Here is a 27,768-nt window from a genome sequence, read left to right as displayed (position 1 = left end):
TTTGCGCCACTGGTATGGCTTTATCTCTTCCTGCATTTCCAATGGGACACTATGAGCTCCCGTGAAACACACAATTTTTTACTAGGGACAGTAAGGGGTCTTGGCTTGTCCAGGTTCTAAGCTGTCAGGCTGTGACAGGTGATTTCTCACTCTCGAATGCTTCCATTACCATGATTAAATCTGCAGGCTGTGCCATTTCCACCCCCCTGGTGGGCAATGGCAGCCTACTGAGAGCATCAGCACAGTTTTCTGTGCCTGGCCTGTGGCGGATGGCGTAGTTGTATGCGGACAACGTGAGCGCCCATCTCTGGATGCGGGCCGATGCATTCGTATTTATCCCCTTACTTTCGTAAAAAAAGAATATCAGTGTCTTTTATGGTCAGTTTCCAGTTCAAATTTGAGCCCAAACAGATCTTGGTGCATTTTCTTTACCCCATAAACACACGCTAACGCTTCTTTTCAATCATGCTGTAGGCTTTCTCAGCCTTAGACAGACTTCTGGATGCATAAGCAACTGGTTGCAATTTCCCAGATTCATTTGATTCCGGGGGCACGACCCATCTATCACAAGGCGAGAGCGGTACCGTACATGATGAGAGGGTAGAGATCGAGCGGGACCCGCTGCAACGATGGGACATCATTTCGCCGATCGAATTCAACGAGTGGGCCAGTCCGATTGTTCCAGTCCTCAAGGAAGATGGCACCGTCAGAATCTGTGGTGATTACAAAGTAACTATCAATCGTTTCTCCCTGCAAGATCAATATCCACTACCAAAGGCAGACGACCTATTTGCGCCGCTGGTGGGAGGAAAGACGTTGACGAAGGTGAACTTGACCTCGGACTCCATGACGCAGAAGGTGGAGGAATCATCGAAGGGCCTCACCTGCATCAAAACGCACAAAGGGCTCTTCATTTGCAACAGATGCCCGTTCGGAATTCGATCACCCGTGGCGATATTCCAGAGAAACATGGCAAGCTTACTGAAGTCAGTCCCGCGCACGGTGGTCTTCCAGGATGACATCTTGGTCACAGGTCGGAACACAGTCGCGCATCTGCAGAACCTGGAGGAGGTTTTTAGTCGACTCAACCATGTGGGGCTCAGGTTAAAATGCTCGAAGTGCGTTTTCCTGATGCCTGAAGTGGAGTTCCTGGGGAGAAGAGTCACGGCGGAAGGCATCAGGCCCACCAATTCTAAGACGGAGGCAATCAAGAACGCACCGAGGCCACAGAATGTGACGGAGCTGCGGTCGTTTCTAGGACTCCTGAATTACTTTGGTAACTTCTTACTGGGTCTCAGCACACTGTTAGAACCACTGCATGCCTTACTGTAAGGAGATGAATGGGTATGGGGTAAAAGCCAAGAAAATCCTTTGTAAAAGCTACAAAATTGTTTTGCTCAAACAAATTGCTTGTGTTGTATGATCCATGTAAGTGTTTGGTACTAGCGTGTGATGCGTCGTCGTACGGGATTGGGTGTGTATTGAAGGTCTCCAGAGTGCCTCTCCAGCTGTGAAGCCCCCTTAAGGATTGTGGGATCCCTTGGGACTCCAGTGGATGAGCCCTCTGGTGGCTACACAAGTTGTATACAGGTTTACACATATATGACAGTTACCAAACAAAATTTGACACCGAGCCACATAAGGAGATATTAGAGCAGATGACCAAAAGCTTGGTCAAAGAGGTGGGTTTTAAGGAGCACTTTAAAGGAGGAGAGAGAGCTGAAGAGGTAGAGAGGTTTAGAGAGGGAATTCCAGAGCTTGGGGCCTTGGCAGCTGATGGCACGGTTGCCAATGGTGGAGCGATTAAAATCGGGGATGCGCAAGAGGCCAGAATTGGAGCAGCGCAGAGATCTCGGAAGGTTGTAGGGCTGTAGGAGGTTACAGGGATAGGGAGGGGTGAGGCGATGGAGGGATTTGAAAACGAGGATGAGAATTTTAAAATCAAGGCGTTGCCAGACCAGGAGCCAATGTAGGTCAGCGAACACAGAGGTGATGGGTGAACGGGACTTGTTGTGAGTTAGGATACAGGCAGCAGAGTTTATGCAGGGTGGAAGATGGGTCCGTTTCTCAGGTGCTCAGCAACCTAACCAGTGGTTCTCAAGGTGATCGTCAGAGGCTCCCAGCCAAAAGGTAAGTTTTAAATTTTTTTACTTACAGCATTCGTGACGCTCCATGTTAAAACTGTCGGCAGCTGCTGGCCAACCCTCGGTGAACGACTTGAGCAACCTCTGAGGAAATAGGGGAGATCCAGTTCTGTTATGTCTCCACCATTTCAGCTAGTTTCTACATTGATTTGTAAGGAGGGGAACTGCCATCTGCCCCTTATAGGGCAAACAACAGGCCAGAGGGTGGTGTGAGATTCTGTATTTCAGTACACAGTGAGATGAAGTGTACAGACCTGACAGCGGTGCATGTGGGCTCCACCGCTGGAGTCCAGGCCTGGGCAATCCCCCTCCAGTGGCATGCAACCACCCAGTTTTCTGGCACATGAGGCAGGCGGGCACTAAAATAGCAACTGCTAGTCACACAAACTCCAAAGGGGTGTCAGTGTTGGAATGCGTTGTTTGGCACAATCCGAGCAATTTCAGGTCATTGTGTTCACGTGTAGAGAAACACCTTACCAGTTGAGTTTAAAAAAAAATGCTGCTATAAAGTTGTACTGCAGCGTTTTACAATGTTGTAAAGGCTTATCATATGTTTAAACATTTATGTCCAATGTCTGAAAATGAATCTCATATAATACATAAATATCAGCAATGGTTTACTTAATGGCTTTAAATGCATTTTAAACATTAGCTGCTCATAGTCTGGAAATGACTACTGAGTGATATCATCAAATGAACACCTAACGTGTTTGTATGGGATTGCTGTTTTAAGAGATGTTATTCTACATTTGATGCATGTAAGGGAAAGTTAGATAAGTACATAAGGGAGAAAAGAATATGCTGATTGGTGAGAAGAGGCTCACATGGAGCATAAACACTGGCATAGACCAGTTGGGCCAAATGGCTTGTTTCCATGCTGTAAATTCTATGTAATCTAATTCTTAAAATTGCAACATGTAATTTCCAAGCTCATGTTTTGGAATGTTCTATCCCTATGTTTAATTTAGGACTAAACGAGTTTGTGCTTTGGCTGATACAGATCTAAGTACTGCTGCATTTAGAAAATAAATATCTAATATTTTAAGTTATTTTATATTTATATATGGGGGTCTGAACAAACGCAGAGGATCAGATTGTATTCAGATACTTCCTGTGATTCACCCTAGGGGGTCTACCATGATTTAAACAGCAACTTTTCAAACTTGACATTTAATCCTTGTCTATAAATCACTCAAGACCTATTATTCATTATTATAAGGGCACAGTATTTTTTTTATTATGAATAAAATGAAATACAAATGCAGTGAAATATGTAATGTCATTTCTGCAGATTTCTCATGCCTCGCATGCTTTCCCAGTCACAGATATCATAAAAGTGCTAGAGACAGGATTGTAATATATCGGAACAAGAAGAAAAAAGTCTTGTTGCTTTACAAATTTGCCGTTTTTTTTAAAACAAAACATATTAGTATATGAGCATGTTTTTATATTTGATTTATAGTCCAGCAGTTGTATAATGCCTTTAGACAGCTATGTATGAATAATACAGTTCATTTCCTTGTGGTTTTTTGTAATGCCCACTGTTCCTCCCTCGAAGATCTTTTGAAAAACTGCACTATCAGGACCTGATTAATATCTCCTTAGGTATTCATTCCCGCAGTGTGATGAGTCCAACACTTTACAAAAGTTTTTGTTTATATATATATTAACGACTGCTCTGCTGCACCCTTTAGAATTCACAGTAACTATGCCAGTGTATTTCTGACGAATTAGAGCAAATAATCTTTTTGGTAATAGTAAGTTTAAAAATAAAATGTAGGGGGAGAAATTGACCTCCTTTGCACTTCCCGTTAGCGCTTCCGGGGGGCGATAAAGGGACGCTAATGGCTTACTGATCGGGCGCGTCGAACTTGCATGGTGGGTTAGCTCTGGCACTAAAACTTACCGCCGCGATTTCCTGCGCCACGTCATCTGGTGTGCAGCGCCCCATTATTGCTCCAGATGTAAAATCCGCTTTCGCCCCTTGCAGCATCACCGTGCATCATCAACGGCAGCTGCAGGAGGCGTTGTAACCTCAGCCGGCCGGCTGCTTGGGCTGCAGTAATTAAAGGCATTTTTTTCCAGGCCTCGATTGATCAGCCCTGCTCTTAGAGTGCTCCTCGCGGATCGCAGGTACCGTCGCTGACCATTCCCAACTTTACCTTGGAAGGCCCTAAGCATTGGCTCTTCCCTTTTAAGGGAGGGAAGGAGCTTGTGATTCCGGCAGCGCTGCCCGGGACTTTGTGCCACACTCTGCCGCTGCCGCCCCTCTTGCTCCGTTTATCGCTCCAAGGGAAGTGGTAGTGCTTGATTTAGCGCCCTGGAAGTTCGCTTCTGATTCAATTGTGCTGCACCTGGCGATACTTTTGCACTCCCGCAAAAGTTATCGCTCTAAATGGGGCACTGTGCAATTTCTGGCCCTTATTCTTGGGACATGGGCTTCGCTAACAAGGTCAGCATTGATTGCCCATTCCTAGTTGCCCATGAGGAGGTGATGGGCCTTCTTGAACTGTTGTAGTCTGTTTGGTGAAGGTGCTCCCACAGTGTTGTTAGGTAGGGAGTTCCAGAATTTTGACCCAACGATGATGAAGGAATGCTGATGTATTTCCAAGTCATGTATACCCGTGCACCTCTTACCCTTGGTATGACTTAAGGAAAAATAAGTCAATGAGTAGATTTATGGTAATCTGCTGGAGCAAACCACCCACCCGTTATGTATCCAACCTGATTTTTGTTCAATTGATTTCCGACGTGCTCTGTAATAGACGGGTGATCTGCTCCATCAGATTAATGTCCAGCTATTGAAGACATAAATCAACCCTAATGTGTTTAAGAAACAATAAGTGCAACAATGGCCCAAACTTTGCTGGAGCAGGACATCTCGTGGCGTGCCCCATTAGTTAAACTTGTTAGTACACATTCAGGTTTTAAAAAACTTTGCCCTGTAAGTTGCTGGAAGAGCAAGCTGTTAATGAGCAGCAAGGGCATCTGGGCCCTTGGTGACTGAAGGAACCAACAGTGTATTTCCTTAACGAATGAAATTAAAGGATTGAGAAATAAACAGAGGAAGGACTGAGAAGAAGTGTGAATTAGAGTGGGTGAATTCAATGTCAAACCAGGTACAGAAAGATAAATAAAAAGAGGGAAAAATGATTGAATTAGACAAAGGAAAAGTAAGATTTTTTTTTTAAATTGACATTTTTAAAATCACCAACAACAAATCACAACCTGAAAGAATGAGACTCCACACTTTTAATTGTTCAATTTCTGGGCAAGAGCGTTTGGTTGGCAATCATTAACAATTATCATATCGTTAAAAGGGTACTTACGTGGTTAATTACTAGACTTAAACTTCTGTGCATCAGACAGACAATTATTTTTAAGCACATTCTGGGCCACTGTGTGGCTCAGAGCAGAGTAAATGCGGCCGCCACACCACTGCAGGAGAAAGATTTTGCATTTTAACATTCACCATGTGCATTTGTTTTAAACACAGCAGGTCACTTATTTTCAGTGTTGTGTTGCTCTATTATGTAAGAATACTCTGGGAGCACTTAGAAACATAGAAACATAGAAAATAGGTGCAGGAGTAGGCCATTCGGCCCTTCGAGCCTGCCCCGCCATTCAATGAGTTCACGGCTGAACATGCAACTTCAGTATTCCATTCCTGCTTTCTCGCCATACCCCTTGATCCCCCTAGTAGTAAGGACTACATCGAACTCCTTTTCAAATATATTTAGTGAATTGACCTCAACAATTTTCTGTGGTAGAAAATTCCACAGGTTCACCACTCTCTGGGTGAAGAAGTTTCTCCTCATCTCGGTCCTAAATGGCTTACCCCTTATCCTTAGACTGTGATCCCTGGTTCTGGACTTCCCCAACATTGGGAACTTATCAAATTTTTACTGATACTCCATTACATATTCACTTACAGCATCTCGCTATAGAATATTCCGTTGAATAGTGCTAACGGTAACCAAATTAGCAGGGCATTGGTTAAAAAGATACAGTCTGAGTCATTGCTTTGAGAATGTGCACATCAGGGTGAACTTTCTGCTGTTTATGATGCCAGGCATGATGGCTAAATTCCCTCTTTCCTTCTCTTTGCTGAACACAGGTTGTATTTCTCCAATCACAATACTGTACTTACAAATAAAACAGCTTGTTTGTTGATTTGGACAAAGACTGAAGCTTTGGGCCGAGAAATTTGAGGACGCCATGAAAACTGCAGGTGCCACCGCGGCCGGTGGTTAATGACCACTGAAAATGGTGGCACTGGCAGGACTGACGAATTGTCACTGGGGACTAATGATTATTAGTCCAGCGCTAAACTGACTGTGTAACGCCCTCCTGGTGGTGTTCGTCCTGGCATCAGGCCCCAATGTGGCATCCACAAGCAGCATTGCAGCTTCAAACAGTCTCTGAAAGCGAGGCTGTGATTTTGCAACACATTGTGGGATCTTAAAAGGGCAATGCATTGTCATTTTGTTAAAAGGGCAATGCCTTTTGAAATGATAAAAATAAAATGATGTACAAAATTCAGTTTTTAACCCTTACAGCTCAACTAGCTTCTGAAAATACATTAACAGTAAAAAGAATTCCCATATGGGAGTTTTTAGGCAGAAATTTCTAGTGGGTTAGTGGGTGCGAGTGATGGCAGGTCAGGTGGGAAAATGTTTTCAGTACAACGTGTTGGGACCCCACTGTCAACCCGCTGTCACGTGCCTTTCCCAAATGTCGCATCTGTCAGTGCTGCGCGTACCTGACATGCAGTGGTGGGGAAAGGCAAGTCAGATCATTGTGACCTTGTTAACAAAGGATTAACAACTATTTTGAGCTCACCTTCAGAGTTTACCAGGTTGCCCATAGGGTCCACACTGCTGAGGAATCATGTCACGTAAGCACAGCGGGAGTTGAATGGCCATGCAATCATCTCATTACTTGATAGCTGGAAATGTGCTGTCAAAGGTCCCATCTCACAGCTGTTCACTTTCCAAGCCTTGAAGCTGTTGTTTAATGCATTTGAAAGAAAGATTGAGCTTAATGCAGGTTGCAAGTGTTTGGAGCAAACTCTCTGTCCAGTGTCACCTCATTGGAACATCTCCTCTCACCACTGACAGATCACTTCTGTTATCTTAAGTTCACCTGCCATCTAATTGCATCGGAATGGGTACAGTTTATACTGTCTCACTTTGGTTCTCAAAATCCCACCAGCAGCACTAGACACACCAGCAGCACTAACAAGACCAACATTCTCCGCAATCAACTGATGCGACAGAGGACAGAGGGTATCAGCACCCAAGCACATTGTTGCCCGGGATGCCAGGGATGGCCTCACCAAGACCACATTTACTTGACGCTGTACACCCTGGCTGCCGCATGATGCGCCAGGTTGGCACCTCCCCACACCAACACCATAAAACATCCCGACAATGCCCAGGCTATTCCATTCACACTCATCAGTGGAAGAGCTGCAGATTGAACCTTACCAGTAGATACCATTTCCAGATGCTCAGTTCTGGTTGCAGCAAAATGATCAAGTGATATTACGGGGCGTACCATTATGTCTCACTATTCGCTGCAACTCACTAAGCCATTTCCAAAGGTTCACACAAATCTGTCCAAGAACACAAATTGTTGAAAATAAAGATTTCAATCTTTGACAGCACATTATCAGAAACTTCACATGAACATTGGCTAGTCATCATCACCATAGGCAGTCCCTCGAAACGAGGATGACTTGCTTCCATGCCGAAAAGGGATGAGTTCACAGGTGTTTCAATGAAAGACCTAATATTCTGGATCCCGAACTACATCTTGAAGGGTTGAAGATACCTGTGCGTGGATTTTTTTAATGTGTGGTGGCCGTTGCACCTTGCCTCTTCTCGGTCCCGAACTCTCGCCTCTCCTGGGGCCCCGATCACATCCCTCTACGAACCCTTGCCGCTCCTTCGCCCTGACCTCGTCACTCCTGCTGTACCTGCCCGCACTGCAGTCAGCCATCACCCTCCTGCAGCAGCACGCGCTGCTCCCTGCAGTGGTATGCCGCCGCACGCTGCTCCCTCTAATGACCCCGGCCTGCTGATAGTCTTGAAGGCTGGGACCGCGCCTTTCAAAAGGGAGTTGGATAAGTACCTGAAAGAAAAAAAAATTGGTGGGCTACGGGGAAAGGGCAGGTTAGTGGGACTAGCTGAGGTGCTCTTGCATCAAGCTGGCACGGGCTGGATGGGCCGAATGGCCTCCTTCTGTGCTGTGACCATTCTGTGACTCTATGCAGTTGTTGTTATGTCATTATGTAAACCTCCAACTACTGACCCTGCAGGGACCCGGTCACTGTGACGCACTCACCGATCGGCACGAATGGCTTCTCCTTCGTTTTCCTAATAAGCTTGTCCTGAATCTCTCCCTCCCTGGGTTTGGGTACGGGGGTAAAACCCTCGATAACCAGAGGCTTCGTTAAATCGAGCACCGAGGCCACAGACACAGGCTTCCCCATCTTCTTCCTCCGGCCCAGTCTAAAACACATTGGCTAAAAAACCCGAGTGCCTACCCTTGTATGTTGTTAGTTGTTATGATTGCACTAGGATGAGGGTGAGTGTGAGGGGTGGCTAGTAAGATGGGAAAATGATAATGTAGATAGAGAGGGATGAGTGAAGGTGTATGGTAAGCTGGTGTGAGTAAGCATGTGCAGGAGTAGGGTCGGGAAGGCAGAGTGATGGGGATGTGATGAGTGGCACAGCAGGATGAGTGTGGCTTTGCAGTAATCTTTCATGATCTACTGAGATCATTGAAAGGTTTGCCCCACTGCAGCCTGGTCCTCCTGATAACATCCCTGCTTGTGTCCTCCTGTACAACGTGCAACCAGGCTGTGTTGGTCTCCTGGGGAGGTCTATTTTGCCCATTGGAAGGGAAGTGAACCTCCTTGCATGTTGTGACTCCCTCCATAAGCATATGGAAGGTTTGATGGGAGAGCCTGGGTGCAGCCGTGCATTGGTAAAAGCTGGATTGCCGTCCACACCTAAAAAATGGGAAAAATGCTTCAGCACTAATGCAAATGGCTCAGCAAGCCAGGGAAGGGAAACCCAGGGTCTACAGCTTTGTGCAGGGGTCAACACTGCAAGAGAGGTCTTTTATCCACAAGGGACCAGGAGGCGCTCCAGAAAGAAAGATGTAGGACCAGATCACCGAGGCCGTCACCGCCAGCAGTGTCGCCCCCACCACCTGGCTCTAGTGCCCAAAGAAGCTTCATGACCTCAGACCAGTGGTCAAGGTCAGTGAATGGATCTTCAAAAGCCGTCTCCAAGGAACTGCATCACTAGCCTCACACACTGCTCAATACATGACTTCCCCCCCACCCATCGTTCACCTACCAACAATCTATATCAATCATGCGGCACACCTTCCATTCCTAGCTTCACCTCGCAAACTTACCTGAAAGATATATGTGTCCCTTGAAGAGGTGCTGACAGCACTTGTCAGTCTGGGTTTTCATGGTGAGCTTAGGACCCAGCGCTGAATCCACTGCGAAGTTCCAATTTTGCTGAGGTGACATTAAGTCGACTGATGTCACCCTCCTCTCATTTACATTTCCAGGCCAGTGCTACTATTGGCAGCACTAAGACCCAAAGTGGCGGCTGCTGAGTCCCGTGCCATAGAAGAGCACTAGATTGGTAGCTGCCATTTTTAGACCGGATTGTGGCAGTGACTCATGGCGGTAAGTGACCCAATTTCTAGGTCTTGTTGTTTATGAAACATCAGGTTGACAGTATTTAAGAGAAATATAGTATTTGACATATAACATTAATAAAGTCTGTCATCTGGATTTCTGCTGAATTACTGAATAATGCACAGTAGCTAATTTAGAATTCGATCTTTAGAATTAAAAGTTTCTTTCTAGGGTCTCCCAGTGGCTAAAATATTAGAATGACGGATTTCCAATTAAGAGTCCTGGATTCAAATCACAAGACTTGACTGACACATTCCATTCCCCTCTATCTCTGTAATCTCCTCCAGACATAAAACCCTCTAAGATCTCTGTCTTCCTCCAATTCTGGCTTTTTGAGTGTTATGAATGTAAACATTGTAACTGTGTAAGACTTGCCACCAGAGGGTGCAACTGTTGGAGGCCCAAGGGTCACCTGCACACCTCATGCAAGGAGTATAAAAGGTTGTCTACCATGCTGCTTAGGCACTCTGGAGTTGTATTAAAGAGACTAAGATCCATCAGTTTTAGCTCACAGTACTCAGTCTTGTGGAGTTCTTCTATACTTAACAATTTGGCGATGAATAACAGATTACGAACTTTCACGCGGCCATGGCTGCCGTTGGTATTTTATAGAGATTTGTAGAGGGTGATGATTGGGAAGCCTTCGTTGAGCGTCTCGACCAGTACTTCGTGGCCAACGAGCTGGATGGAGACAAGAAAGCGATCAAGTTCAGGGCAATTCTCCTCACCGTGTGTGGGTCCACAATATGCGGCCTCATCAAGAATCTACTAGCACTGGAGAAACCAACAGAGAAGGAATATACAGAGTTGTGTACGCTGGTTCGGAAACACCTCAAGCCAAAGGAGAGTGTCTTAATGGCCAGGTATCGCCTCTACACACACCACCGCTCCAAGGGCCAGGACATAGTGAGTTATGTCGCCGACCTGAGACGCCTTGCGGGAACTTGCGAATTTGCTGGATTTTTGGGGGAAATGCTGCGGGACTTTTTTGTGCTTGGCATCAGCCACGAGGTCATTCTTCGCAAGCTGCTGCCCACTGAATCACTAGACCTGAGCAAGGCTATCACGATAGCCCAGGCATTCATGTCCACGAGCGATAATACCAGACAGATATCTTCCCAGCATCGAAGCTCACCGGCAAGCAGGCAGAACTGCATATGGCAGGGCCTACATGTCTGCAACTGCAAGACCTAGGATGACTCAGAGTCCGCCATCGGGCATGAATGCAAATCCATTAGCACCATGTTGGCACTGCGGAGGTAATCATCGAGCCCATCAATGTCGATTCAAGCACTACGTGTGCAAAGGCCGCGAAACAATGGGGCACCTCCAGCGAATGTGCAAGAATGCTGCGACTCACCACGTGGCAGAATCGGCAGAGGATGATCGATCCGGCGCGGATCACGCAGAACAAACAAGAGAGGTGACTCTACCCGAGGAAGAATTGTATGGGGTACATACCTTCACCACTAAGAGCCCTCCTATTACGCTGAAAGTCAAATTGAATGGTATTCCTGTATCAATGGAGTTGAACACGGGGGCGAATCAGTCAATTATGAGCCAGAAGGCTTTTGAGAAACTGTGGGGCAACAAGGTACAAAGACCCAAACTGAGCCCAATTCAGACAAAGCTGCGCACCTACACCAAAGAGCTCATATCAGTCATTGGCCGTGCGGCAGTTAAGGTATCGTACGATGGAGCTGTGCATGATTTATCACTGTGGAATGTACCAGGCGATGGCCCAATGCTATTCGGCAGAAGCTGGCTGGGAAAGATTCGATGGAACTGGGACGACATCAAAGCACTATCTTCAGTGGATGATGCCTCGTGCGCCCAAGTGCTGAGCAAGTTTCCATTGCTATTTGAACCAGGCATCGACAACTTCACAGGCACCAAGGTGCAGATCCATCTAGTCCCCAATGCAAGACCCGTTCATCAACAAGGCTCGAGCGATTCCATATATGATGAGGGAGAAAGTCAAGATCGAACTGGACAGACTTCAACGAGAGGGAATCATATCGCCAGTCGAGTTCAACGAATGGGCCTGTCCAATTGTTCCGGTGTTGAAAAGTGATGGCACGGTTAGAATCTGCAGAGATTACAAGGTAACAATCAACAGAGTCTCGTTACAGGACCATAACTCGCTACCCAAGGTGGATGACCTGTTTGGAACGTTAGCAGGGGGGGAAGTTGTTCACCAAGTTGGACCTAACCTCCGCCTACATGACAAGAGGAGCTAGTTGAATCTTCGAAAAGATTGATGTGCATCAACATGCATAAAGGACTGTTTATATACCACAGGTGCCCTTTTGGGATTCGCTCGGCTGCTGCCATCTTCCAGAGGAACATGGAGTGTGTGCTGAAATCGGTTCCGCGCACCGTTGTGTTTCAAGACGACATCCTGATCACTGGTCGTGACACCACCGAACACCTGGAAGAGGTTCTAAGTCGACTAGACAGAGTGGGACTCAGGCTGAAACGCTCCAAGTGTGTTTTCCTGGCACCAGAAGTCGAATTTTTGGGAAGAAAGATTCCGGCAGACGGTGTCAGACCCACGGACTCAAAGACAGAGGCTATCAAGAATGCATCCAGACCATAGAATGTGACGGAGCTGCGTTCGTTCTTGGGATTCCTCAACTATTATGGTAACTTTCTACCCGGGTTAAGTACTTTGCTGGAACCGTTGCACATGTTGCTACGTAAGGGTGGCGAATGGGTTTGGGGTAAATCTCAAGTGAAAACCTTTGAGAAGGCCAGAAACCTACTTTGTTCCAATAAGTTACTTGTATTACCCGTGTAAATGATTAGTGCTAGCTTGTGATGCATCTTCGTACGGGGTCGGCTGTGTGTTACAGCAAACCAATGTATCGGGCAAACTTCAACCAGTTGCATACGCGTCTAAGGCTGAAAGAGCCTACAGTATGGTCGAGAAAGAGGTGTTAGCATGTGTATATGGGGTTAAGAAAATGCACCAATACCTATTTGAACTTTGGTTTGAGCTTGAAACCGACCACAAGCCGCTCATTTCACTGTTTTCAGAAAGCAAAGATATAAACAACAATGCTTCGTCCCGCATCCAAAGATGGGCACTGACATTGTCCGCCTATGACTAGGTTATTCGCCACAGACCAGGCACGGAGAATTGTGCTGATGCCCTCAGTTGGCTACCATTGCCCACTACCGGGGTGGAAATGGCGCAGCCCGCGGACTTGCTTCTGGTCATGGATGCTTTTGAGAGCGAGGGGTCACCCGTCACTGCTCACCAGATCAGGACCTGGACCAGCCAGGATCCTGTGCTATCACTTGTAAAAAGTTGCATCCTCAATGGGAGCTGGTTGGCTGTTCCCGGGGAAATGCAAGATGAAATTAAACCGTTTCACCGATGCAAAGATGAAATGTCCATCCAGTCAGATTGTCTCTTATGGGGTAATCGTGTGCTTTTACCAAAAAAAGACAGGGAAACGTTTATGCGCGACCTACACAATACCCACCCAGGCATAGTCCTGATGAAGGCTACAGCCAGGTCGCATGTTTGGTGGCCTGGCATTGACTCGGACTTAGAATCATGCATACACCAGTGCAACATGTGCTCACAATTAAGCAATGCATCAAGGGAGGCTCCATTGAGTCTGTAGTCATGGCCCTCCAAACCGTGGTCCAGGATCCACGTAGATGTTTTAGTTATAGTGGACGCTTACTCTAAATGGATTGAATGCGTAATCATGTCATCCAGCACATCCACTGCCACCATTGAAAGCCTCTGGGCTATGTTGGCCCCCCATGGCTTGCCCGATGTCCTTGTCAGTGACAATGAACCATGTTTCACCAGCTCGGAATTCAACGAGTTCATGACCCGCAATGGCATCAAGCATGTCAGGTCTGCCCTGTTTAAGTCCGCATCCAACGATCAAGTGGAACGGGCAGTCCAAACTATCAAGCAGAACTTGAAACGGGTGACGGAAGGCTCCTTGCAGACCCGCTTATCTCGGCTCCTGCTCAGCTACCGGACGCGAACTAATTGCTCACTGGGGTTCCCCCTGCAGAATTGTTAATGAAGAGTGCACTCAAAACCAGGCTCTCCCTAGTCCACCCAGATCTAAATGATCATGTGGAAACCCGGCGTCACCGGCAAAACATGTACCACAATCGCGCGGCTGTATCGCGTGACATTGATGTTAACGACCCTGTGTTTGTCCTTAATTACGGTCATGGTCCTAAATGGGTCACTGGCACTGCCTTGGCCAAGGAGGGGAATAGCATGTTTATAGTCAAACTATTGAATGAACAAACGTGCAGAAAGCATTTGGATCAGACCAAACTGCAGTTCACCAACAACTAGGAACAACCTGACAGAGGATATCACCATCATCGATCCACCAACACACACCCAACCAGCAATCAACCTTGCTGTCAATCAAGAGGATGAACCCACCATTCCCAACACTCCTGTCAGACCAGCCGCTCCACAGTGTAGCAATGGTCCGACCAACTCATTCATGCCAGAGTTTGAACTCAGACGATCAACTAGAGCATAGGGTCCCGGATCGTCTCAACTTGTAAATAATTTGTATCAAAGACTTTGGCGGGGGAGTGATGTTATAAATGTAAACATTGTAACTTTATAAGACTTGCCACCAGAGGGCGCAACTGTTGGAGGCCCAAGGGTCACCTGCACACCTTGTGCAAGGGAGTATAAAAGGTTGTCTGACATGCTGTTTCGGCACTCGGAGTTGTATTAAAGAGACTAAGGTCACATCAGTTTTAGCTCACAGTACTCAGTCTTGTGGAGTTCTTTTGTACTTAACATTGAGCATCCCTGATTTCAATCACTCCACCATTGGCGTCTGTGCCTTCAGCTGCTAAGGCCCTAAGCTCTGGAACTCCCTCCCTAAACCTCTTCGCCGCTCTACCTCTTTTTCCTCCTTTAAGACACTCCTTAAAACTCAACTCTATGACCAAGCATCTGCCCTAATATCTACTTATGTGGATCGGTGTTATATTTTGTTTGATACCACTTCTGTGAAGCGTCTTGGGATGTTTTATTGTGTTTAATGCGCTATATAAATTCAAATTGTTGCTGATGTTTCTTCTGAGGGGATGAGTTTGCCAGCCTTGCCCAAGTTGTCTGGGAAGGCAGAAGAAACCTAGCTAGGGAAGATTGCCTTCCTGCATTGCACAAGTGTGCCTTCTGACATGCCAATCCAGATGTTGGCATTAACAGCATCTATGTACACGCCTGCAAAATGAATCATCCAAACCCGCCAACCAAAGAGGACAGCCTGGCAGAGAGGAGAAAATGGAAGGGGAAATTACAGAATCTCTTTGTTAAAATAGAAGTGAAGATAGAGAGAAGATAGGAATAATGCAAAGCAACTGCCTCCCACAGCCTTGGGAGGGGAGAGGAGAGGGATTTTGTTGTTTGTGAATGCATTTTTTGTATATGTTTTTTATGATTTCACTGTAAATAAGGAGCAGTGGAAATCTGTACTTCAGATGGATTTCACGATTTGAGTTTGCTAACCCTATTGCAGCGAGCCTCTGCCTGGATCTATTCTCCAAACGGTTTACCACCTTGGAATTATAGAATGATTCAGCACGGAAGAAGGCCATTCGGCCCATCGTGGCTCTGCCGGAAACAATTACAATGTAAACCTAAAGCAGGCGATTTGTAATTGCATGATGTTTTTTCTCCCTCTAGGTTTTACCTTCTGAAAATGATGTTCAACCAGGAATGGCCCTGATCTTTGAACTCTTTCTGCTCCATGGAATTAATAGTAGTATTGACCGGGCAGTGGGATGGGGTGCATTTCCTATCTGCAACAGCCATTTGGAGATTTTGGAAGGAAAATATAAATGTCCCCTTTTAAGGGGTCACCGGGACTGCAAAATCAATGAATTCAGAAAAATTGAGGACCTTATATCAACAGACATAGATCACTGGCTGTGCAACCTCTATTTTCAGGTACAGAATTGTGAAAATGGTAATTGTGATTCTAATGGAGTTGCATTTCTGTAACAATCATAAAACCTACACCTTTGCAGATCTAACAACTGATGAGCTTCAGTTACTATTAGCACATTATACTTTTCCTTAAACGGTGCGGTAACATTTCACTTTCATTGCTTAATTAACCTGGTACTTTGTGCGTTCAACGTTTTCTTTAAAGCAGCAGTTATATAATGCAGACTGATATTAAGTTAAAGATAAAGGGGTAGCATTTCCTCTTCATTGTCCCTCAATTCCCAGGTACAGCAAAGGGAAAATGGGGGCAGACAGCAGTTGTGTCAGGTCTGCGCCCCCACAACGCTGCCCCAGAAATTCCAGGGGGTCCAAAAAGAGACATGCCTGTGTCTGAGCCTGGGCCTGTGGTAGGGGTAGGCCTAGTGATCAATATGATGTGATGAGGCAGAAGGGGCCATTTCTATTTTCTCTACTAACTTTCCTCTAACTGTATCATATGGTGCCCAAACGGGGGGGCACGCAAAAGACCTGATAGTGGGTCTTACGCTGGCATCCTTTACAGACTAGGGGGGGGGGGGGCTGTCATTCTGGGTCACCCCTTCCTGAGATTGGACATCTTCCCGATGGATCTAGCTTAGGGGGTTTACCAGGATGCTACCAGGGATGAGGGACTTCAGTTATGTGAAGAGATTGGAGAAGCTGAGATTGTTTTCCTTAGAGCAAAGAAGGGGAGATTTAATAGAGGTGCCATATGGCACCATATGGATGAGGGGTTTTGATAGAGCAAGTAGGGAGAAACTATTTCCTCTGGCAAGTGGAGAAGTAACGAGAGGTCATAGATTTAAAATAATCAGCAAAAGAACTAAAGGGAAAATTAGGAGAAATTGTTTTACCCATAGGGTTGTTATGATTTGGAATGCATTACCTGAAAGGGTGGTGGAATCAGATTCTATAGAAACTATCAAAAGGCAATTAGATTGTATTTGAAGAGGTCTAATTTGCAGAGATATGGGGAAAGAACAGGAGAGTGGCACTAAATTGGCTAGCTCTTTCTTGGTCTTCCTCTTATTGTTCCGGAGAGCATGCATACAGAGGGATCCCCATGTGCTGCTGTTGTGGATATAGGTGGAAAAATAACAGTGCCAATGCAATTGGTACAAAAAGGCTACTGGGCTCAAAAGAAAACCAAAAAAAGGAAGAAATAGTCTCCCAAAGCTCTTTGAATCTGCTCCTAGCGACCCTTGAAATATGGGCAAGCACATGAGAAATTATGCTTTGCCAGCATGCAAATTAGAGCATGCCCAGGCAATGATATAGTTCAGCCCACATTTGCATGGATCCAACTCGACGATGTTTTTGTCATCTTTGAAAACTGCTATTGGGAACTTGGACATGGAGTTGTGACGTCATGAATCTCCGCTCCTTCTCCTGATTGCTTATGCCCTCTTGATGCCCATTTATCAGGCATAAGCAATCTGAAAATCTACCAAGAATTTGTGAGGTGAGATAATGAGAGTTTAGAAAAAAAAGTAAGATGAGGAGCTGGGAAGTGAGAAAGAGACTGGATGGAGCAGTGAGAAATCTGGTAACAATACAGAGAGCTGTTCTCTAGTTTACTAGAATATAACATCTACTTGGTATTTAATCCTGGTGTGTTGATCTAATTTTGAATTCTAATTTTAAAAATATTATGAGGCAAAATTGTCATTTATGGGTTGGGGGAGGTTTTGGTCCTGGACTTAGATTAAATAATCTTCAGTGAAATTAATCTGTCAGTTGAAGGTGAATTTAAACCCAGATTCTAGAGGTGAAAGGGCAGTATTCTAAACCATTGTGCCATCTAGCTCCTATAACTGTGATGATTAACATATAAAAAATGCAATAGTGTCACAGTTTCAAATCAATACAAATATATTTAATACATGAATATTACACAGAGGACATGTGAGTTAGTGTAAATGAGATAATTATCATTGAAACAAATATGTAATCAAGTTTATATCTTATAAGGATTAAAGATTTTAATAATAAAAAATCAAATTAACATAATGTAATACCCTCTATTGATCAGTGATGAACCGCATACCATAAAAGCTTGTGTATAGGTTCCACCGTAACAAAGTTGAGCTGTGTGAATTTATGCTGGCAGGCTGAGTGGCAAAAGATGGAATCACACTTCTAAGTGCACAAATCATGACAACTTGGCTTTTTTGGTCTTTGAATAGGGTAGGTCATACAAATTATATCATTTTCAACTTCCCGGCAGTAGTGGAAAGCAGTTCTCACTTTGGGCCAGAGTTTCCTGGAACAGGGTATCTCGGGGTGAGCAGCGTGAGTTGGATTTGTTTCCCCACCCTTCAGCTCCCTGCCGACTGCTCGATGTGCAAGCTAATAACGGCACCATGAGGTCAACGGGGCACCTGGGACTTCGGAGAATAATGGGACTAACAGACTATCTCCTTCAGGATAAAGAAAGACATAGAGGAACAACAGAGAAGGAATAGGGTGAATTAGAGTCAAATTAGTTGCAGGAAGAGAAATAAAGGGATGAGATTTAACCCCAAAAAGTGGTTGGGTTTGGGTCGAGTGGGAGTTTAAAGTGTTAGAAATTTGAATCCCGACCCCAACTCGCCTCCAACCGTCCATTGCCGGATTTAACAGAGACAGGTCGGTGGAGGGAGTGTGGTGGGCAGCCAATCCACTCCCAGAAGGTGGGTTGGCACTTTAAATATCATAATGAGGCTCTTTGCGCCACATTTTAAATCTTCATTTTAAATTTCACTCTGGACAACCGTGTTTCCCAGGCCTTGGGGAGCCCGACAGATGAAGGCGAGGACTGCTGGATCCAGGAGATAAGTACTTTTACACTTACCTGCTGGATTTAGCGTCCCTGCCTCAACCACCCCTTGGTGATCGGACATCCCCCACCCTTACGATAACCCCCAACCTTCCCCCCTTACCCCAAGGCCTCCTATCTCACCCTTGAGGCCTTCGATCTCAAACCCTGGGCCTCTGGTCTCCCCGCCCACTGTCCTCAGAATGCCGACTCAAGGCACCTCCTCCGGCCTTTGATCCTCGGCCCCCAACCCCATCCCCCCTCCGGCTCTCCTGATCCTGGCCCCACCCCTGATCTCTGGCCCCCTCTGAATCCAACCTCCCCCCCGGATCTCGACCTCCCATCACTCGGTCCCTCCTTTCTGCTCCCCAGCGGCCTGGTGCCACAGGCCGACCCAGCCGACAGCAAACCAGCCTCTCAATCTGGCTGACTGGGACGGGGGGAAATCGGAGACAAAGATCGCAAAGTTCAAGGTAGCAGCGCTGGCCGTTATGGCAGGTTTTGTTGAAAAAAAATGGCAGCGAGTCGCTTTCAGTGCGGAACATGGCTGTTGCCATTTTGGAGAGGTCGGCAGCAGTGCTATTATCTGTGCATGCCTCTCCCATATTAGCATGCAGATCGTGACATTAATTGCCGTGAAATGCCTGAATTGATGCACGACTGCGATTTTGGACGTCGCTGTTCTCCATACCACCCTCTCCTAACCACACACGGAAGAACGTGCGTGCAGCAGTGGTACAGAGATGCTGTTTGCGCTTCTTAAAGGGGCACACTCATCCTTCAGATATGTTTCGATTTCTGGTTTGGAGTGATTTTTTACATTTTATTGGAGTAGTGGCTTGGTGCAATACATTTAAAAATATGTTAAAGTGTGCAGGGAGTGCAGGTGGACTCTTGCAAGGCTTTGGTTGTTAAAGGAAAGCGTCTGAGAACACGACATGCTCCCAGGCCTGGGGGCTTTAGTTGTAGTCCACCTTGGGCTGCAACATTACATGAAGATGGAGCAGAGGCAGCAAAGGGAACAAACTGCTCACAGAGAGAACAGGAAGAAGGGAAAGAGGAAGAAGCAGAAGAGGAGGAATCAGACAGAATGATACACCCCAGACAGCCCCTTTCTGGCTGGGATATCCGGGATGGAATCATCCGCCTGCGGTACCGGTGACCACAACCCCAATTCCCCTTTCAACATTTGTCCCACACCTTAGCTTCCCTCGGTACTGACCATCACCGCGTCCTCTTGGCCACAATGCTGCAATAAAAGCCGCTACAAAGAAAACTTTCCAATCCAATTTTAACCATATATGCATTAAATATTACATTAAAAAATCAATTAATTGCTCTGGTGCATTCCGTTCATCACTGTCTTGCATGTGCATTTGCCTATCCTACTGATGTCACGCAGTGCTACCCCAGTGGCTGCAGCATGGCTGGTGGAAGGCTGCTGAATTTCAGTGGGGTCACTGCAGATGGCCTCGCTGGATGACCTCGAGGAGCTAGTGGCTGGGAGTGTCAAATCGAGTGACAGTGTTTCTTCTTCTTCTTCACTCTTCTGTCCCTCTTCTTGGTCAACCACTGGCTGGGCAGGCTGGATTTCTTGGGTGTGTGAAATGAGGAAGGCACAAAGGTAGGGTTGAGGTGAGGGGAGAGTGGGAAAGCAAGAGGTGCATGGTTACATTATGTGTAGCTTAGGATGAGGGGGAAATGGGATGTGAGAAGGAGGAATTAACGTGCTGCCTATGTTTTCCAAATGGGCGCGAGCAAATTTCGCCCTGCGGCCCCCTCTTCTCGTTTTTGAGTCTTATCGAATTTCACCCCCAAAAATGTTAATCAGGCCCTGCTGTTCTCCTGGCTTTCCTGACTTTCCTGACCACAATCCAGAGTCCACCCGCCGTTCCCTATCTGCCTCCAAGTTAAAATCCTGCCCAAAGAGAGGGAAAGAAAGATTAGATTAAGAGAGTGAGAAAAAAGAGATGGAAAGGAAAATAAATAAAACATTCCTTTTTGGGCCACCGAGGTTGAGTGGCATTGCAGGAACATAAATCTCGTCATTAACAGAATCCTTATGCCGTGAAATAGCAGCCCTAACTTTCTGCGGTGAGTTTAATTTGTATTTAAGGCGCAAATGCAGCAATTTCTTGAACTCACGGAGAGGTTGAGTGCGAGCTGCTCTTTTTGGGCCCAACATTGGCCATGACTTGCATCAATTTTTTTGGAGTAAGTTGTTTTTTCTGATGTAAGTTTAAAAAATGCTATTTTCCCCCCAAAATTTGCTCCAGAGTAAGTCAGTTAGGTACAATTTTTTTTAGATCAGTTTTTTTTTCAAAAGGGGGTGTTCCCAGACACTTATGCCAGTTTTGGCCATTTATGCCACTTTGGCCAACAACAACTTACTCCAAATCGACTTAGGTCAGCGTTTGTGGCCAGCTCTGAAAAACCTTGCGGGCAGTGAAGAAAAAGCAGCACACATTCGGTAGACATTAGGGCAGGGATAGGGGAGAGAAGGGAATGGGAGAGGACCTCAACAACTAAGCACCAAACATTAAGGAAAAGCTCAAACCATTAAAATACAATTAAAAAAGTAAATCCTACCTTATCTTTAAAGCCTGCCCGGGAAAGGCAGTGGGCCAGCCTGTGCGTGAGGCCATTTGGCCTGGGATAGGGGAGGGAAACTCTTTTGGAGAAGTCACAGCTGCTGGGCCGGGGAATATCATTGGGCGGGGGGGGAGTGCCGAGCGACTGGAGGAATCACAGTTCCTGGGTCTGGAAGTCTCATCTCTCCCCCCACCCCCCCAAAACTCTACTCCTTTCCCCCCCCCCCCCGCACAAAACTCTTCTCCCCCCCACCCCCCACAAAACTCTCCTCCTTTCCCCCCCCACCCTCCACACAATCAAAAGTCTCAAGCACAGCCACTAAATAAAAAATAAAAGCAAAGTCCTACCTGCCCGGGAACTTAGCGGTCTGGTGGGCCGGTATGGGAGTTCACTCGGCCGGGGATAGAGTGCGGCGAGATCAGGCGTCCCTTTGGCCGGGGATAGGGACTGCGAGCATCGGGTCCTGCTCACAGCCCACAGGACACGCTGGGAGGGCAGGAGCATGCGTGCAGCTCTCACTGAGCATGCACACAGGTGCCGGCAGTGCTTTCTGTGCTGGCCTGTTGCTCCGCCCCCCCCCCCCCCCCCCTCCTTCAGCCTCCACGCCACGCCACGACTCCGGGGACTCCGAAGAACGGCCAGGGTGGGGGGCCCCTTTTTTCTGGCGCCCTTTCCAGCGCGCAAAGTCACCATTAAAATACAATTAAAAAAGTAAATCCTACCTTATCTTTAAAGCCTGCCCGGGAAAGGCAGTGGGCCAGCCTGTGCGTGAGTACACCGAAAAAAGGGGTTGGGCAATGTTGGGCCCTTTGTGAGGCCAACGGCAGAGTGACGCAAATTGGCTAGCAACTTGTGATGATTCGCAACTCACGATGTATCTCTTCCTCAGTTATGCTGTCCTTTTACACCCTAATAACAGCACCGCATTTTAAGTCACTGTTATTTTCCCAGTAAATTCTGGACCAATCTGTGTTCAAAGGCAGGACTGGAGAAAGTCTTTTTCTGACTGTACCACCCTCTGAGCTGGATGATGCAGCACAGTGTCAGCAGACAACAATATGTACGAAACTGAGGAACCGATGGCCTCAGCACTGTTATTTATCCAACAAGTCTGACATAAGATTGCCAAGGTAGCATTGACATTTTTGTGCTATTTATCCCGGCCGGAATTACATTTTCTTAGTCTTACAAATAGAATGATTTTTTTTTCCCCCAGATCAACATTTTTCACTACAGATTCAACGCAGCTTTTAGTACAAAGAATGGGTAGATGAGACCGGACAGGCTTCTATGCAATTCTGATGGGTCAGCACATTTGCGTGCGCCAGGTGTGGAGAAGGTGTAAAATCGGAAGCTGAATCGGTGCATCAAAAATGCACTGGGATCGTGTTTCCACTGTTTTCTGACCAGGGAGTGCTGGAAGCTCAAGAAATTTGCTTGGATGTGCGAATGTCATTAAAGCCTCAAAAAATATGGAAATTAGGATGGATGGGATGGGTGGGACCCTCTTCCTTGCATTTCCCAATCCTTTGCTCCTCAAACATTGCTCTATGCCTGTACATTACACCTACACTTATAAGCTGGCTCTCTGGGCTTCAGAACTTCGGTTCTGAAAGCCGTATGTCCCTTGGTGTTGGGAGTGACAGGAAAGTTGCATATGTTTGGTCTTTTTTGGATAGTCTTTGCTGTCTTTTTTTTGGTTGTTTTTGGGTTGTTGCCAATTTAGCAGCTTACTGCTGATTTCTCCTTTTTATTTGGTCACTTTCTACTATTCATGGGAATTGCCTTCCGATTGGATACAGCCCGCCACCTCCCCCTTACTTTATTGGATGGGCATTGCTTTGGGAATTCTTCCTGCCTTCAGAGATAGAGGATGAGGAGATGTTCTACAGACTTGAGTAACGGCAGTGATTGGAAGATCAGTGGGATGCAGGTATACATGCAACATCACAGTTACTTGGGCACAAGAGAGACCTCTGAGTTCACCACCTGTACTACACCAGAGAAACAGACTTGGAACTTGACTGACTCCCACATCAGATTTCCAAACCACTTCTAGAACTGGGATGGCTCTGGTAAAAGCTGCTACTGCCTTGAAGAATATCTAAGTGACTAGTTCCTTCCAAGTTGCCCTGGGGGATATGCGTCAGATTAGCACTGCATACATCAGCTCACAAATGTACTGTTTGCCGGGGTGAAGGACTTAATTACTTTTCCAGAAGATAATGGCCAGCAGCAAGAGAGGGCTCTTCATTTTTTCAGATTGGCTAGGCTTCCAAGAATGCCATGCCCTATCACTTAGATGTACAAACAGCAGGCTGTTCAGCCACTCTTCCGCTATTCAATCACATCACGGCTAATCTGTACTTCCACTCCATTTACACGCCTTTGGCGCTTGCGCAAGGATGACACACACATTCGTGAAGCGTTTCATATTTTTTATCTGTCAGTCAGTGGCTCAGTTGGTAGCATCCTCGCTTCTGAGGCAGAAGGTTGTGAATTCAAGTCCCACTCCAGGGACTTGAGCACAAAAAACCGAGGCTGACACTTCAATGCAGTATTGAGGGAATGTTGCACTGTCGGAGGTGCCATTTTTCGGATGAGATGTTAAATTGCGGCCTGTCTGCTCTCTCAGGTGAACGTAAAAGATCCTATGGCACTATTTTGAAGAAGAACAGGGGAGTTATCGCTGGTGTCCTTGCCAATATTTTTCCTGCAATCAACATCACTAAAACAGATTACTTGTTCATTATCACATTGCTGTTTGTGGGAGCTCACTGTACACAAATTGGCTGCTGCATTTGCTACATTATAACAGTGACTACACTCAAAAAAATACTTCATTGGCTGTAAAGCGTTTTGGGACGTCTGGTGGTCGTGAAAGGCTCTATGGAAATGCAAGTCTTTCTTTTCTTATAAGTAAAAAAACCGTTAACTTCATCATCATCATCATAGGCAGTCCCTCGAAATCGAGGAAGACTTGCTTCCACTCTAGAAATGAGTCCTTAGGTGGCTGAACAGTCCAATACGAGAACCATAGTCCCTGTCACACGTGGGACAGATAGTTGTTGAGGGAAGGGGTGGGTGGAACTGGTTTGCCGCATGCTCTTTCCGCTGCCTGCGCTTGATTTCTGCATGCTCTCAGTGATGAGACTTGAGGTGCTCAGCGCCCTCCCGGATGCACTTCCTCCACTTAGGGCAATCCCAGGTGTCACTGGGGATATTGCACTTTATCAGGGAGGCTTTGAGGGTGTCCTTGTAACGTTTCCTCTGCCCACCTTTGGCTTGTTTGACGTGAAGGAGTTCCGAGTAGAGCACTTGCTTTGGGAGTCTCGTGTCTGGCATGCGAACCTTTAAACACCAATGATTAGGGTGCTGTAGACCCGGAAACACTGAGTGGAGTATGTGCGGTGTATGCTACACCCAGTTTATGCCAATTTTTGGAGAGGGGTCCTAAAACAGGCATTAGGACCCTGATTAGCACATTCAAGAAGCCAAAGGCCTGTTTCGGGCAAGCACCCTGGGCACTTGGAAGTCGCTGGCATCTAATTTGACAGTTGACACACTTTGAACCTCCATTTAGTTGGGCTGTGCTGCAGATACCAAATGCTGTGGATTTGATTATAATTCTGTCAAGCTGCCAAACAACACTGCCCAGCTGTGAGTAGTGGACTCCTCCACGCTAACCATCATTACTTTTTACAGGGGGAGCTTTAAAAATTCTCAAAGGACTCAAATGAATTGACAATGCTCAAAAAGCCACATCGTTTTGTAAAGAAGTCTTGAACAGCACCAATCGTGGAGCTGAGAAGCAGAGAATGGCATTGAGCTGACCCTCCAGCCAATTCCTTCCTGCTCCTCTGTGACGCCCAGACTTGTTTCTCCTCACTCACTGATTCGTTCACAATAAAGGATGAAACTGAGTACTGTGTACAATGAGCAAGTGTGACTTTAGCTCCTTTAATAAGACTCCACAGTGCAGGTACCTCGTGGGTGGCCTGTTTATATACCGTGCTCCCAAGAGATGCTGAGATCCCTTGGGACTCCATCAGGTAGGCCCTCTGGTGGTAGTGTAATACAGGTTACAAGGGGTTAAATACATAACATCACTCCCCCGTGAAGTCAGTAGTGCACTTATTTACAAGGTGAGATGATCTGGGGCTTTTCGCTCCCTTGTCGATCCCTTGCCGGGCTGCTGGGGATGGTGAGTTCGGCTTCGTGGTCAACCATGATGTCAGTTGCCACTTGTGTGTGTGTTGGAGGGTCAAAGTTGGTGGTGTCTTCTTCGGGTTGTTCGTAGCTGTTGGTGAACCACAATTTGATTTGGTCCAAATGTTTTCTGCACGCTAGTCCATTGGCCAATTTGACCTGAAACACCCTACTCCTCTCTTTGGCTATGACTGTGCCAACGAACCATTTGGGACCATGTCCATAATTGAGTACAAACACAGGATCATTGACCTCAATATCGCATGACAAATTTGCACGGTCATGGTACACACTTTGTTGATGCCGCCTGCCCTCCATGCAGGCGGCATCATGGAGATCAGGGTGGACAAGAGAGAGCCTTGTTTTGAGCACCCTTTTCATGAGCAGCTTGGCTGGGGGAACTCCGGTGAGCGAGTGGGGCCTGGTGCGGTTGCTGAGCAGTACACAGGATAGTTGGGTCTGCAGGGAGCCTTCCGACATGCGTTTCAGGCTTTGCTTGATGATCTGAACTGCCCGTTCTGCCTGGCCATTGGATGCGGGCTTGAACGGGGCAGATGTGACATGCTTGATCCCATTGCGAGTCATGAATTCCTTGAATTCAGCACTGGTGAAACACGGCCCATTGTTTCTGACTAGGACATCAGGCAGGCCGTGCGTGGCAAACATGGTTCGTAGGCTTTCAATAGTGGCCGTGGACATGCTTACTGACATTATTGCACATTCAATCCATTTTGAGTAAGTGTCCACGACAACCAAAAACATTTTGCCTAGAAATGGGCCCACATAGTCCACGTGGATCCTCGACCATGGATGGAGGGCCACGACCACAAACTTAGCGGTGCCTCTCTGGGTGCATTGCTCAGCTGAGAGCAAGTGTTGCACTGGCGCACGCATGACTCTAAATCTGAGTCGATGCCGGGCCACCACACATGGGATCTGGCTATGGCTTTCATCATTACAATGCCTAGGTGGGTGCTTTGCAGTTCACAAATTAACGTATCTCTGCCTTTCTTGGGCAAGACCACGCGATTGCCCCACAACAGACAGTCCCCATGCAGGGACATTTCGTCTTTGCGCCTGTGGAATGGCTTAATCGCCTCCTGCATCTCTGCTAGGACACTGGACCAGCTCCCATGGAGGACACAGTTTTTTTACCAAGGACAGTAAAGGATCCTGGCTGGTCCAGGTCTTGATCTGGCGGGCCGTAACGGGGGACTTTTTGTTTCGAATGTATCCATTACCATGAGCAAGTCCGCTGACGCTGCACTGTGGCGGTGGTGGGCAATGGCAGCCGACTGAGAGCATCTGCGCAGTTCACTGTGCCCGTTCTGTGGTAGATTACATAGTTGTATGCCGACAGTGTGAGCGCCCATCTTTGGATGCGGGCAGAGGCATTGGTATTGGTATTAATCCTTTTGCTCTCAGAAAACAGCGATATGAGCGGCTTGTGGTCAGTTTCAAGCTCAAACTTGAGGCCAAATAAGTACTGGTGCATTTTCTTTACCCTGTAAACGCACGCCAGAGCCTCTTTTTCAATCATGCTGTAGGCCCTTTCAGCCTTGAACAAACTCCTGGACGCATAAGCGACCGGTTGCAAAATCCCCGATTCGTCAGCCTGTTATAACACACACCCGACCCCGTATGACGACGTATTGCAAGCTCGCACTAATCTTTTACAAGGGTCATACAGGACAAGCAGTTTGTTTGAACACAATATATTTCTGGCTTTCTTAAAGGCAGCCTCTTGTGAATTCCCCCATACCCAGTCATCTCCCTTGCGCAGTAGCGCATGTAGGGGTTCTAGCAGGGTGCTTAACCCAGGTTGGAAATGACCAAAATAGTTAAGGAGTCCCAGGAACGACCGCAGCTGTGTCACGTTCTGTGGTCTCGGCGTGTTCTTGATGGCCTCCGCCTTGGCGTCGGTGGGTCTGATGCCGTCTGCTGCGATGCTTCTTCCAAAGACCTCGACCTCCTGTGCCAGGAAAACACACTTCGAGCGTTTCATCCTGAGCCCCATGTGATCCAACTGACTAAGAACCTCTTCCAGATTCTTGAAGTGCTCAATGGTGTCCCGACCTGTAACCAGTATGTCGTCCTGGAAAATCACGGTGCGAGGAACCGACTTTAGCAGACTCTCCATGTTCCATTGGAAGATTGCCGCAGCCGACCGAATCCCAAACGGGCATCTGTTATAGATAAACAGACCTTTGTTCATGTTGATGCAGGTGAGGCCTTTTGAAGACTCCTCCAGCTCCTGCGTCATGTAGGCCGAGGTCAGGTCCAACTTGGTGAATGTCTT

At 46.8% G+C, this 27,768-nt stretch overlaps 1 protein-coding gene across 1 annotated transcript in view; it reads left to right on the top strand.

The window, feature by feature from the left end:
• ofcc1 (orofacial cleft 1 candidate 1) overlaps positions 1–27,768 on the top strand; it is a 322,692-nt gene that overhangs the window by 33,664 nt on the left and 261,260 nt on the right. Inside the window, exon 3 of the mRNA XM_070880295.1 lies at positions 15,569–15,832. Within this exon, the coding sequence (XP_070736396.1) occupies positions 15,569–15,832 (264 nt within the window). The remainder of the gene's footprint in view (positions 1–15,568; positions 15,833–27,768) is intronic.

Source organism: Pristiophorus japonicus, chromosome 1 (genome assembly GCF_044704955.1).
Source record: "Pristiophorus japonicus isolate sPriJap1 chromosome 1, sPriJap1.hap1, whole genome shotgun sequence".
In the NCBI taxonomy this organism is placed as follows: domain Eukaryota; kingdom Metazoa; phylum Chordata; class Chondrichthyes; family Pristiophoridae; genus Pristiophorus; species Pristiophorus japonicus.
The sequence above is the reverse complement of the archived record's forward strand: the minus strand, read 5'-3'. Positions and strand labels throughout refer to the sequence as shown.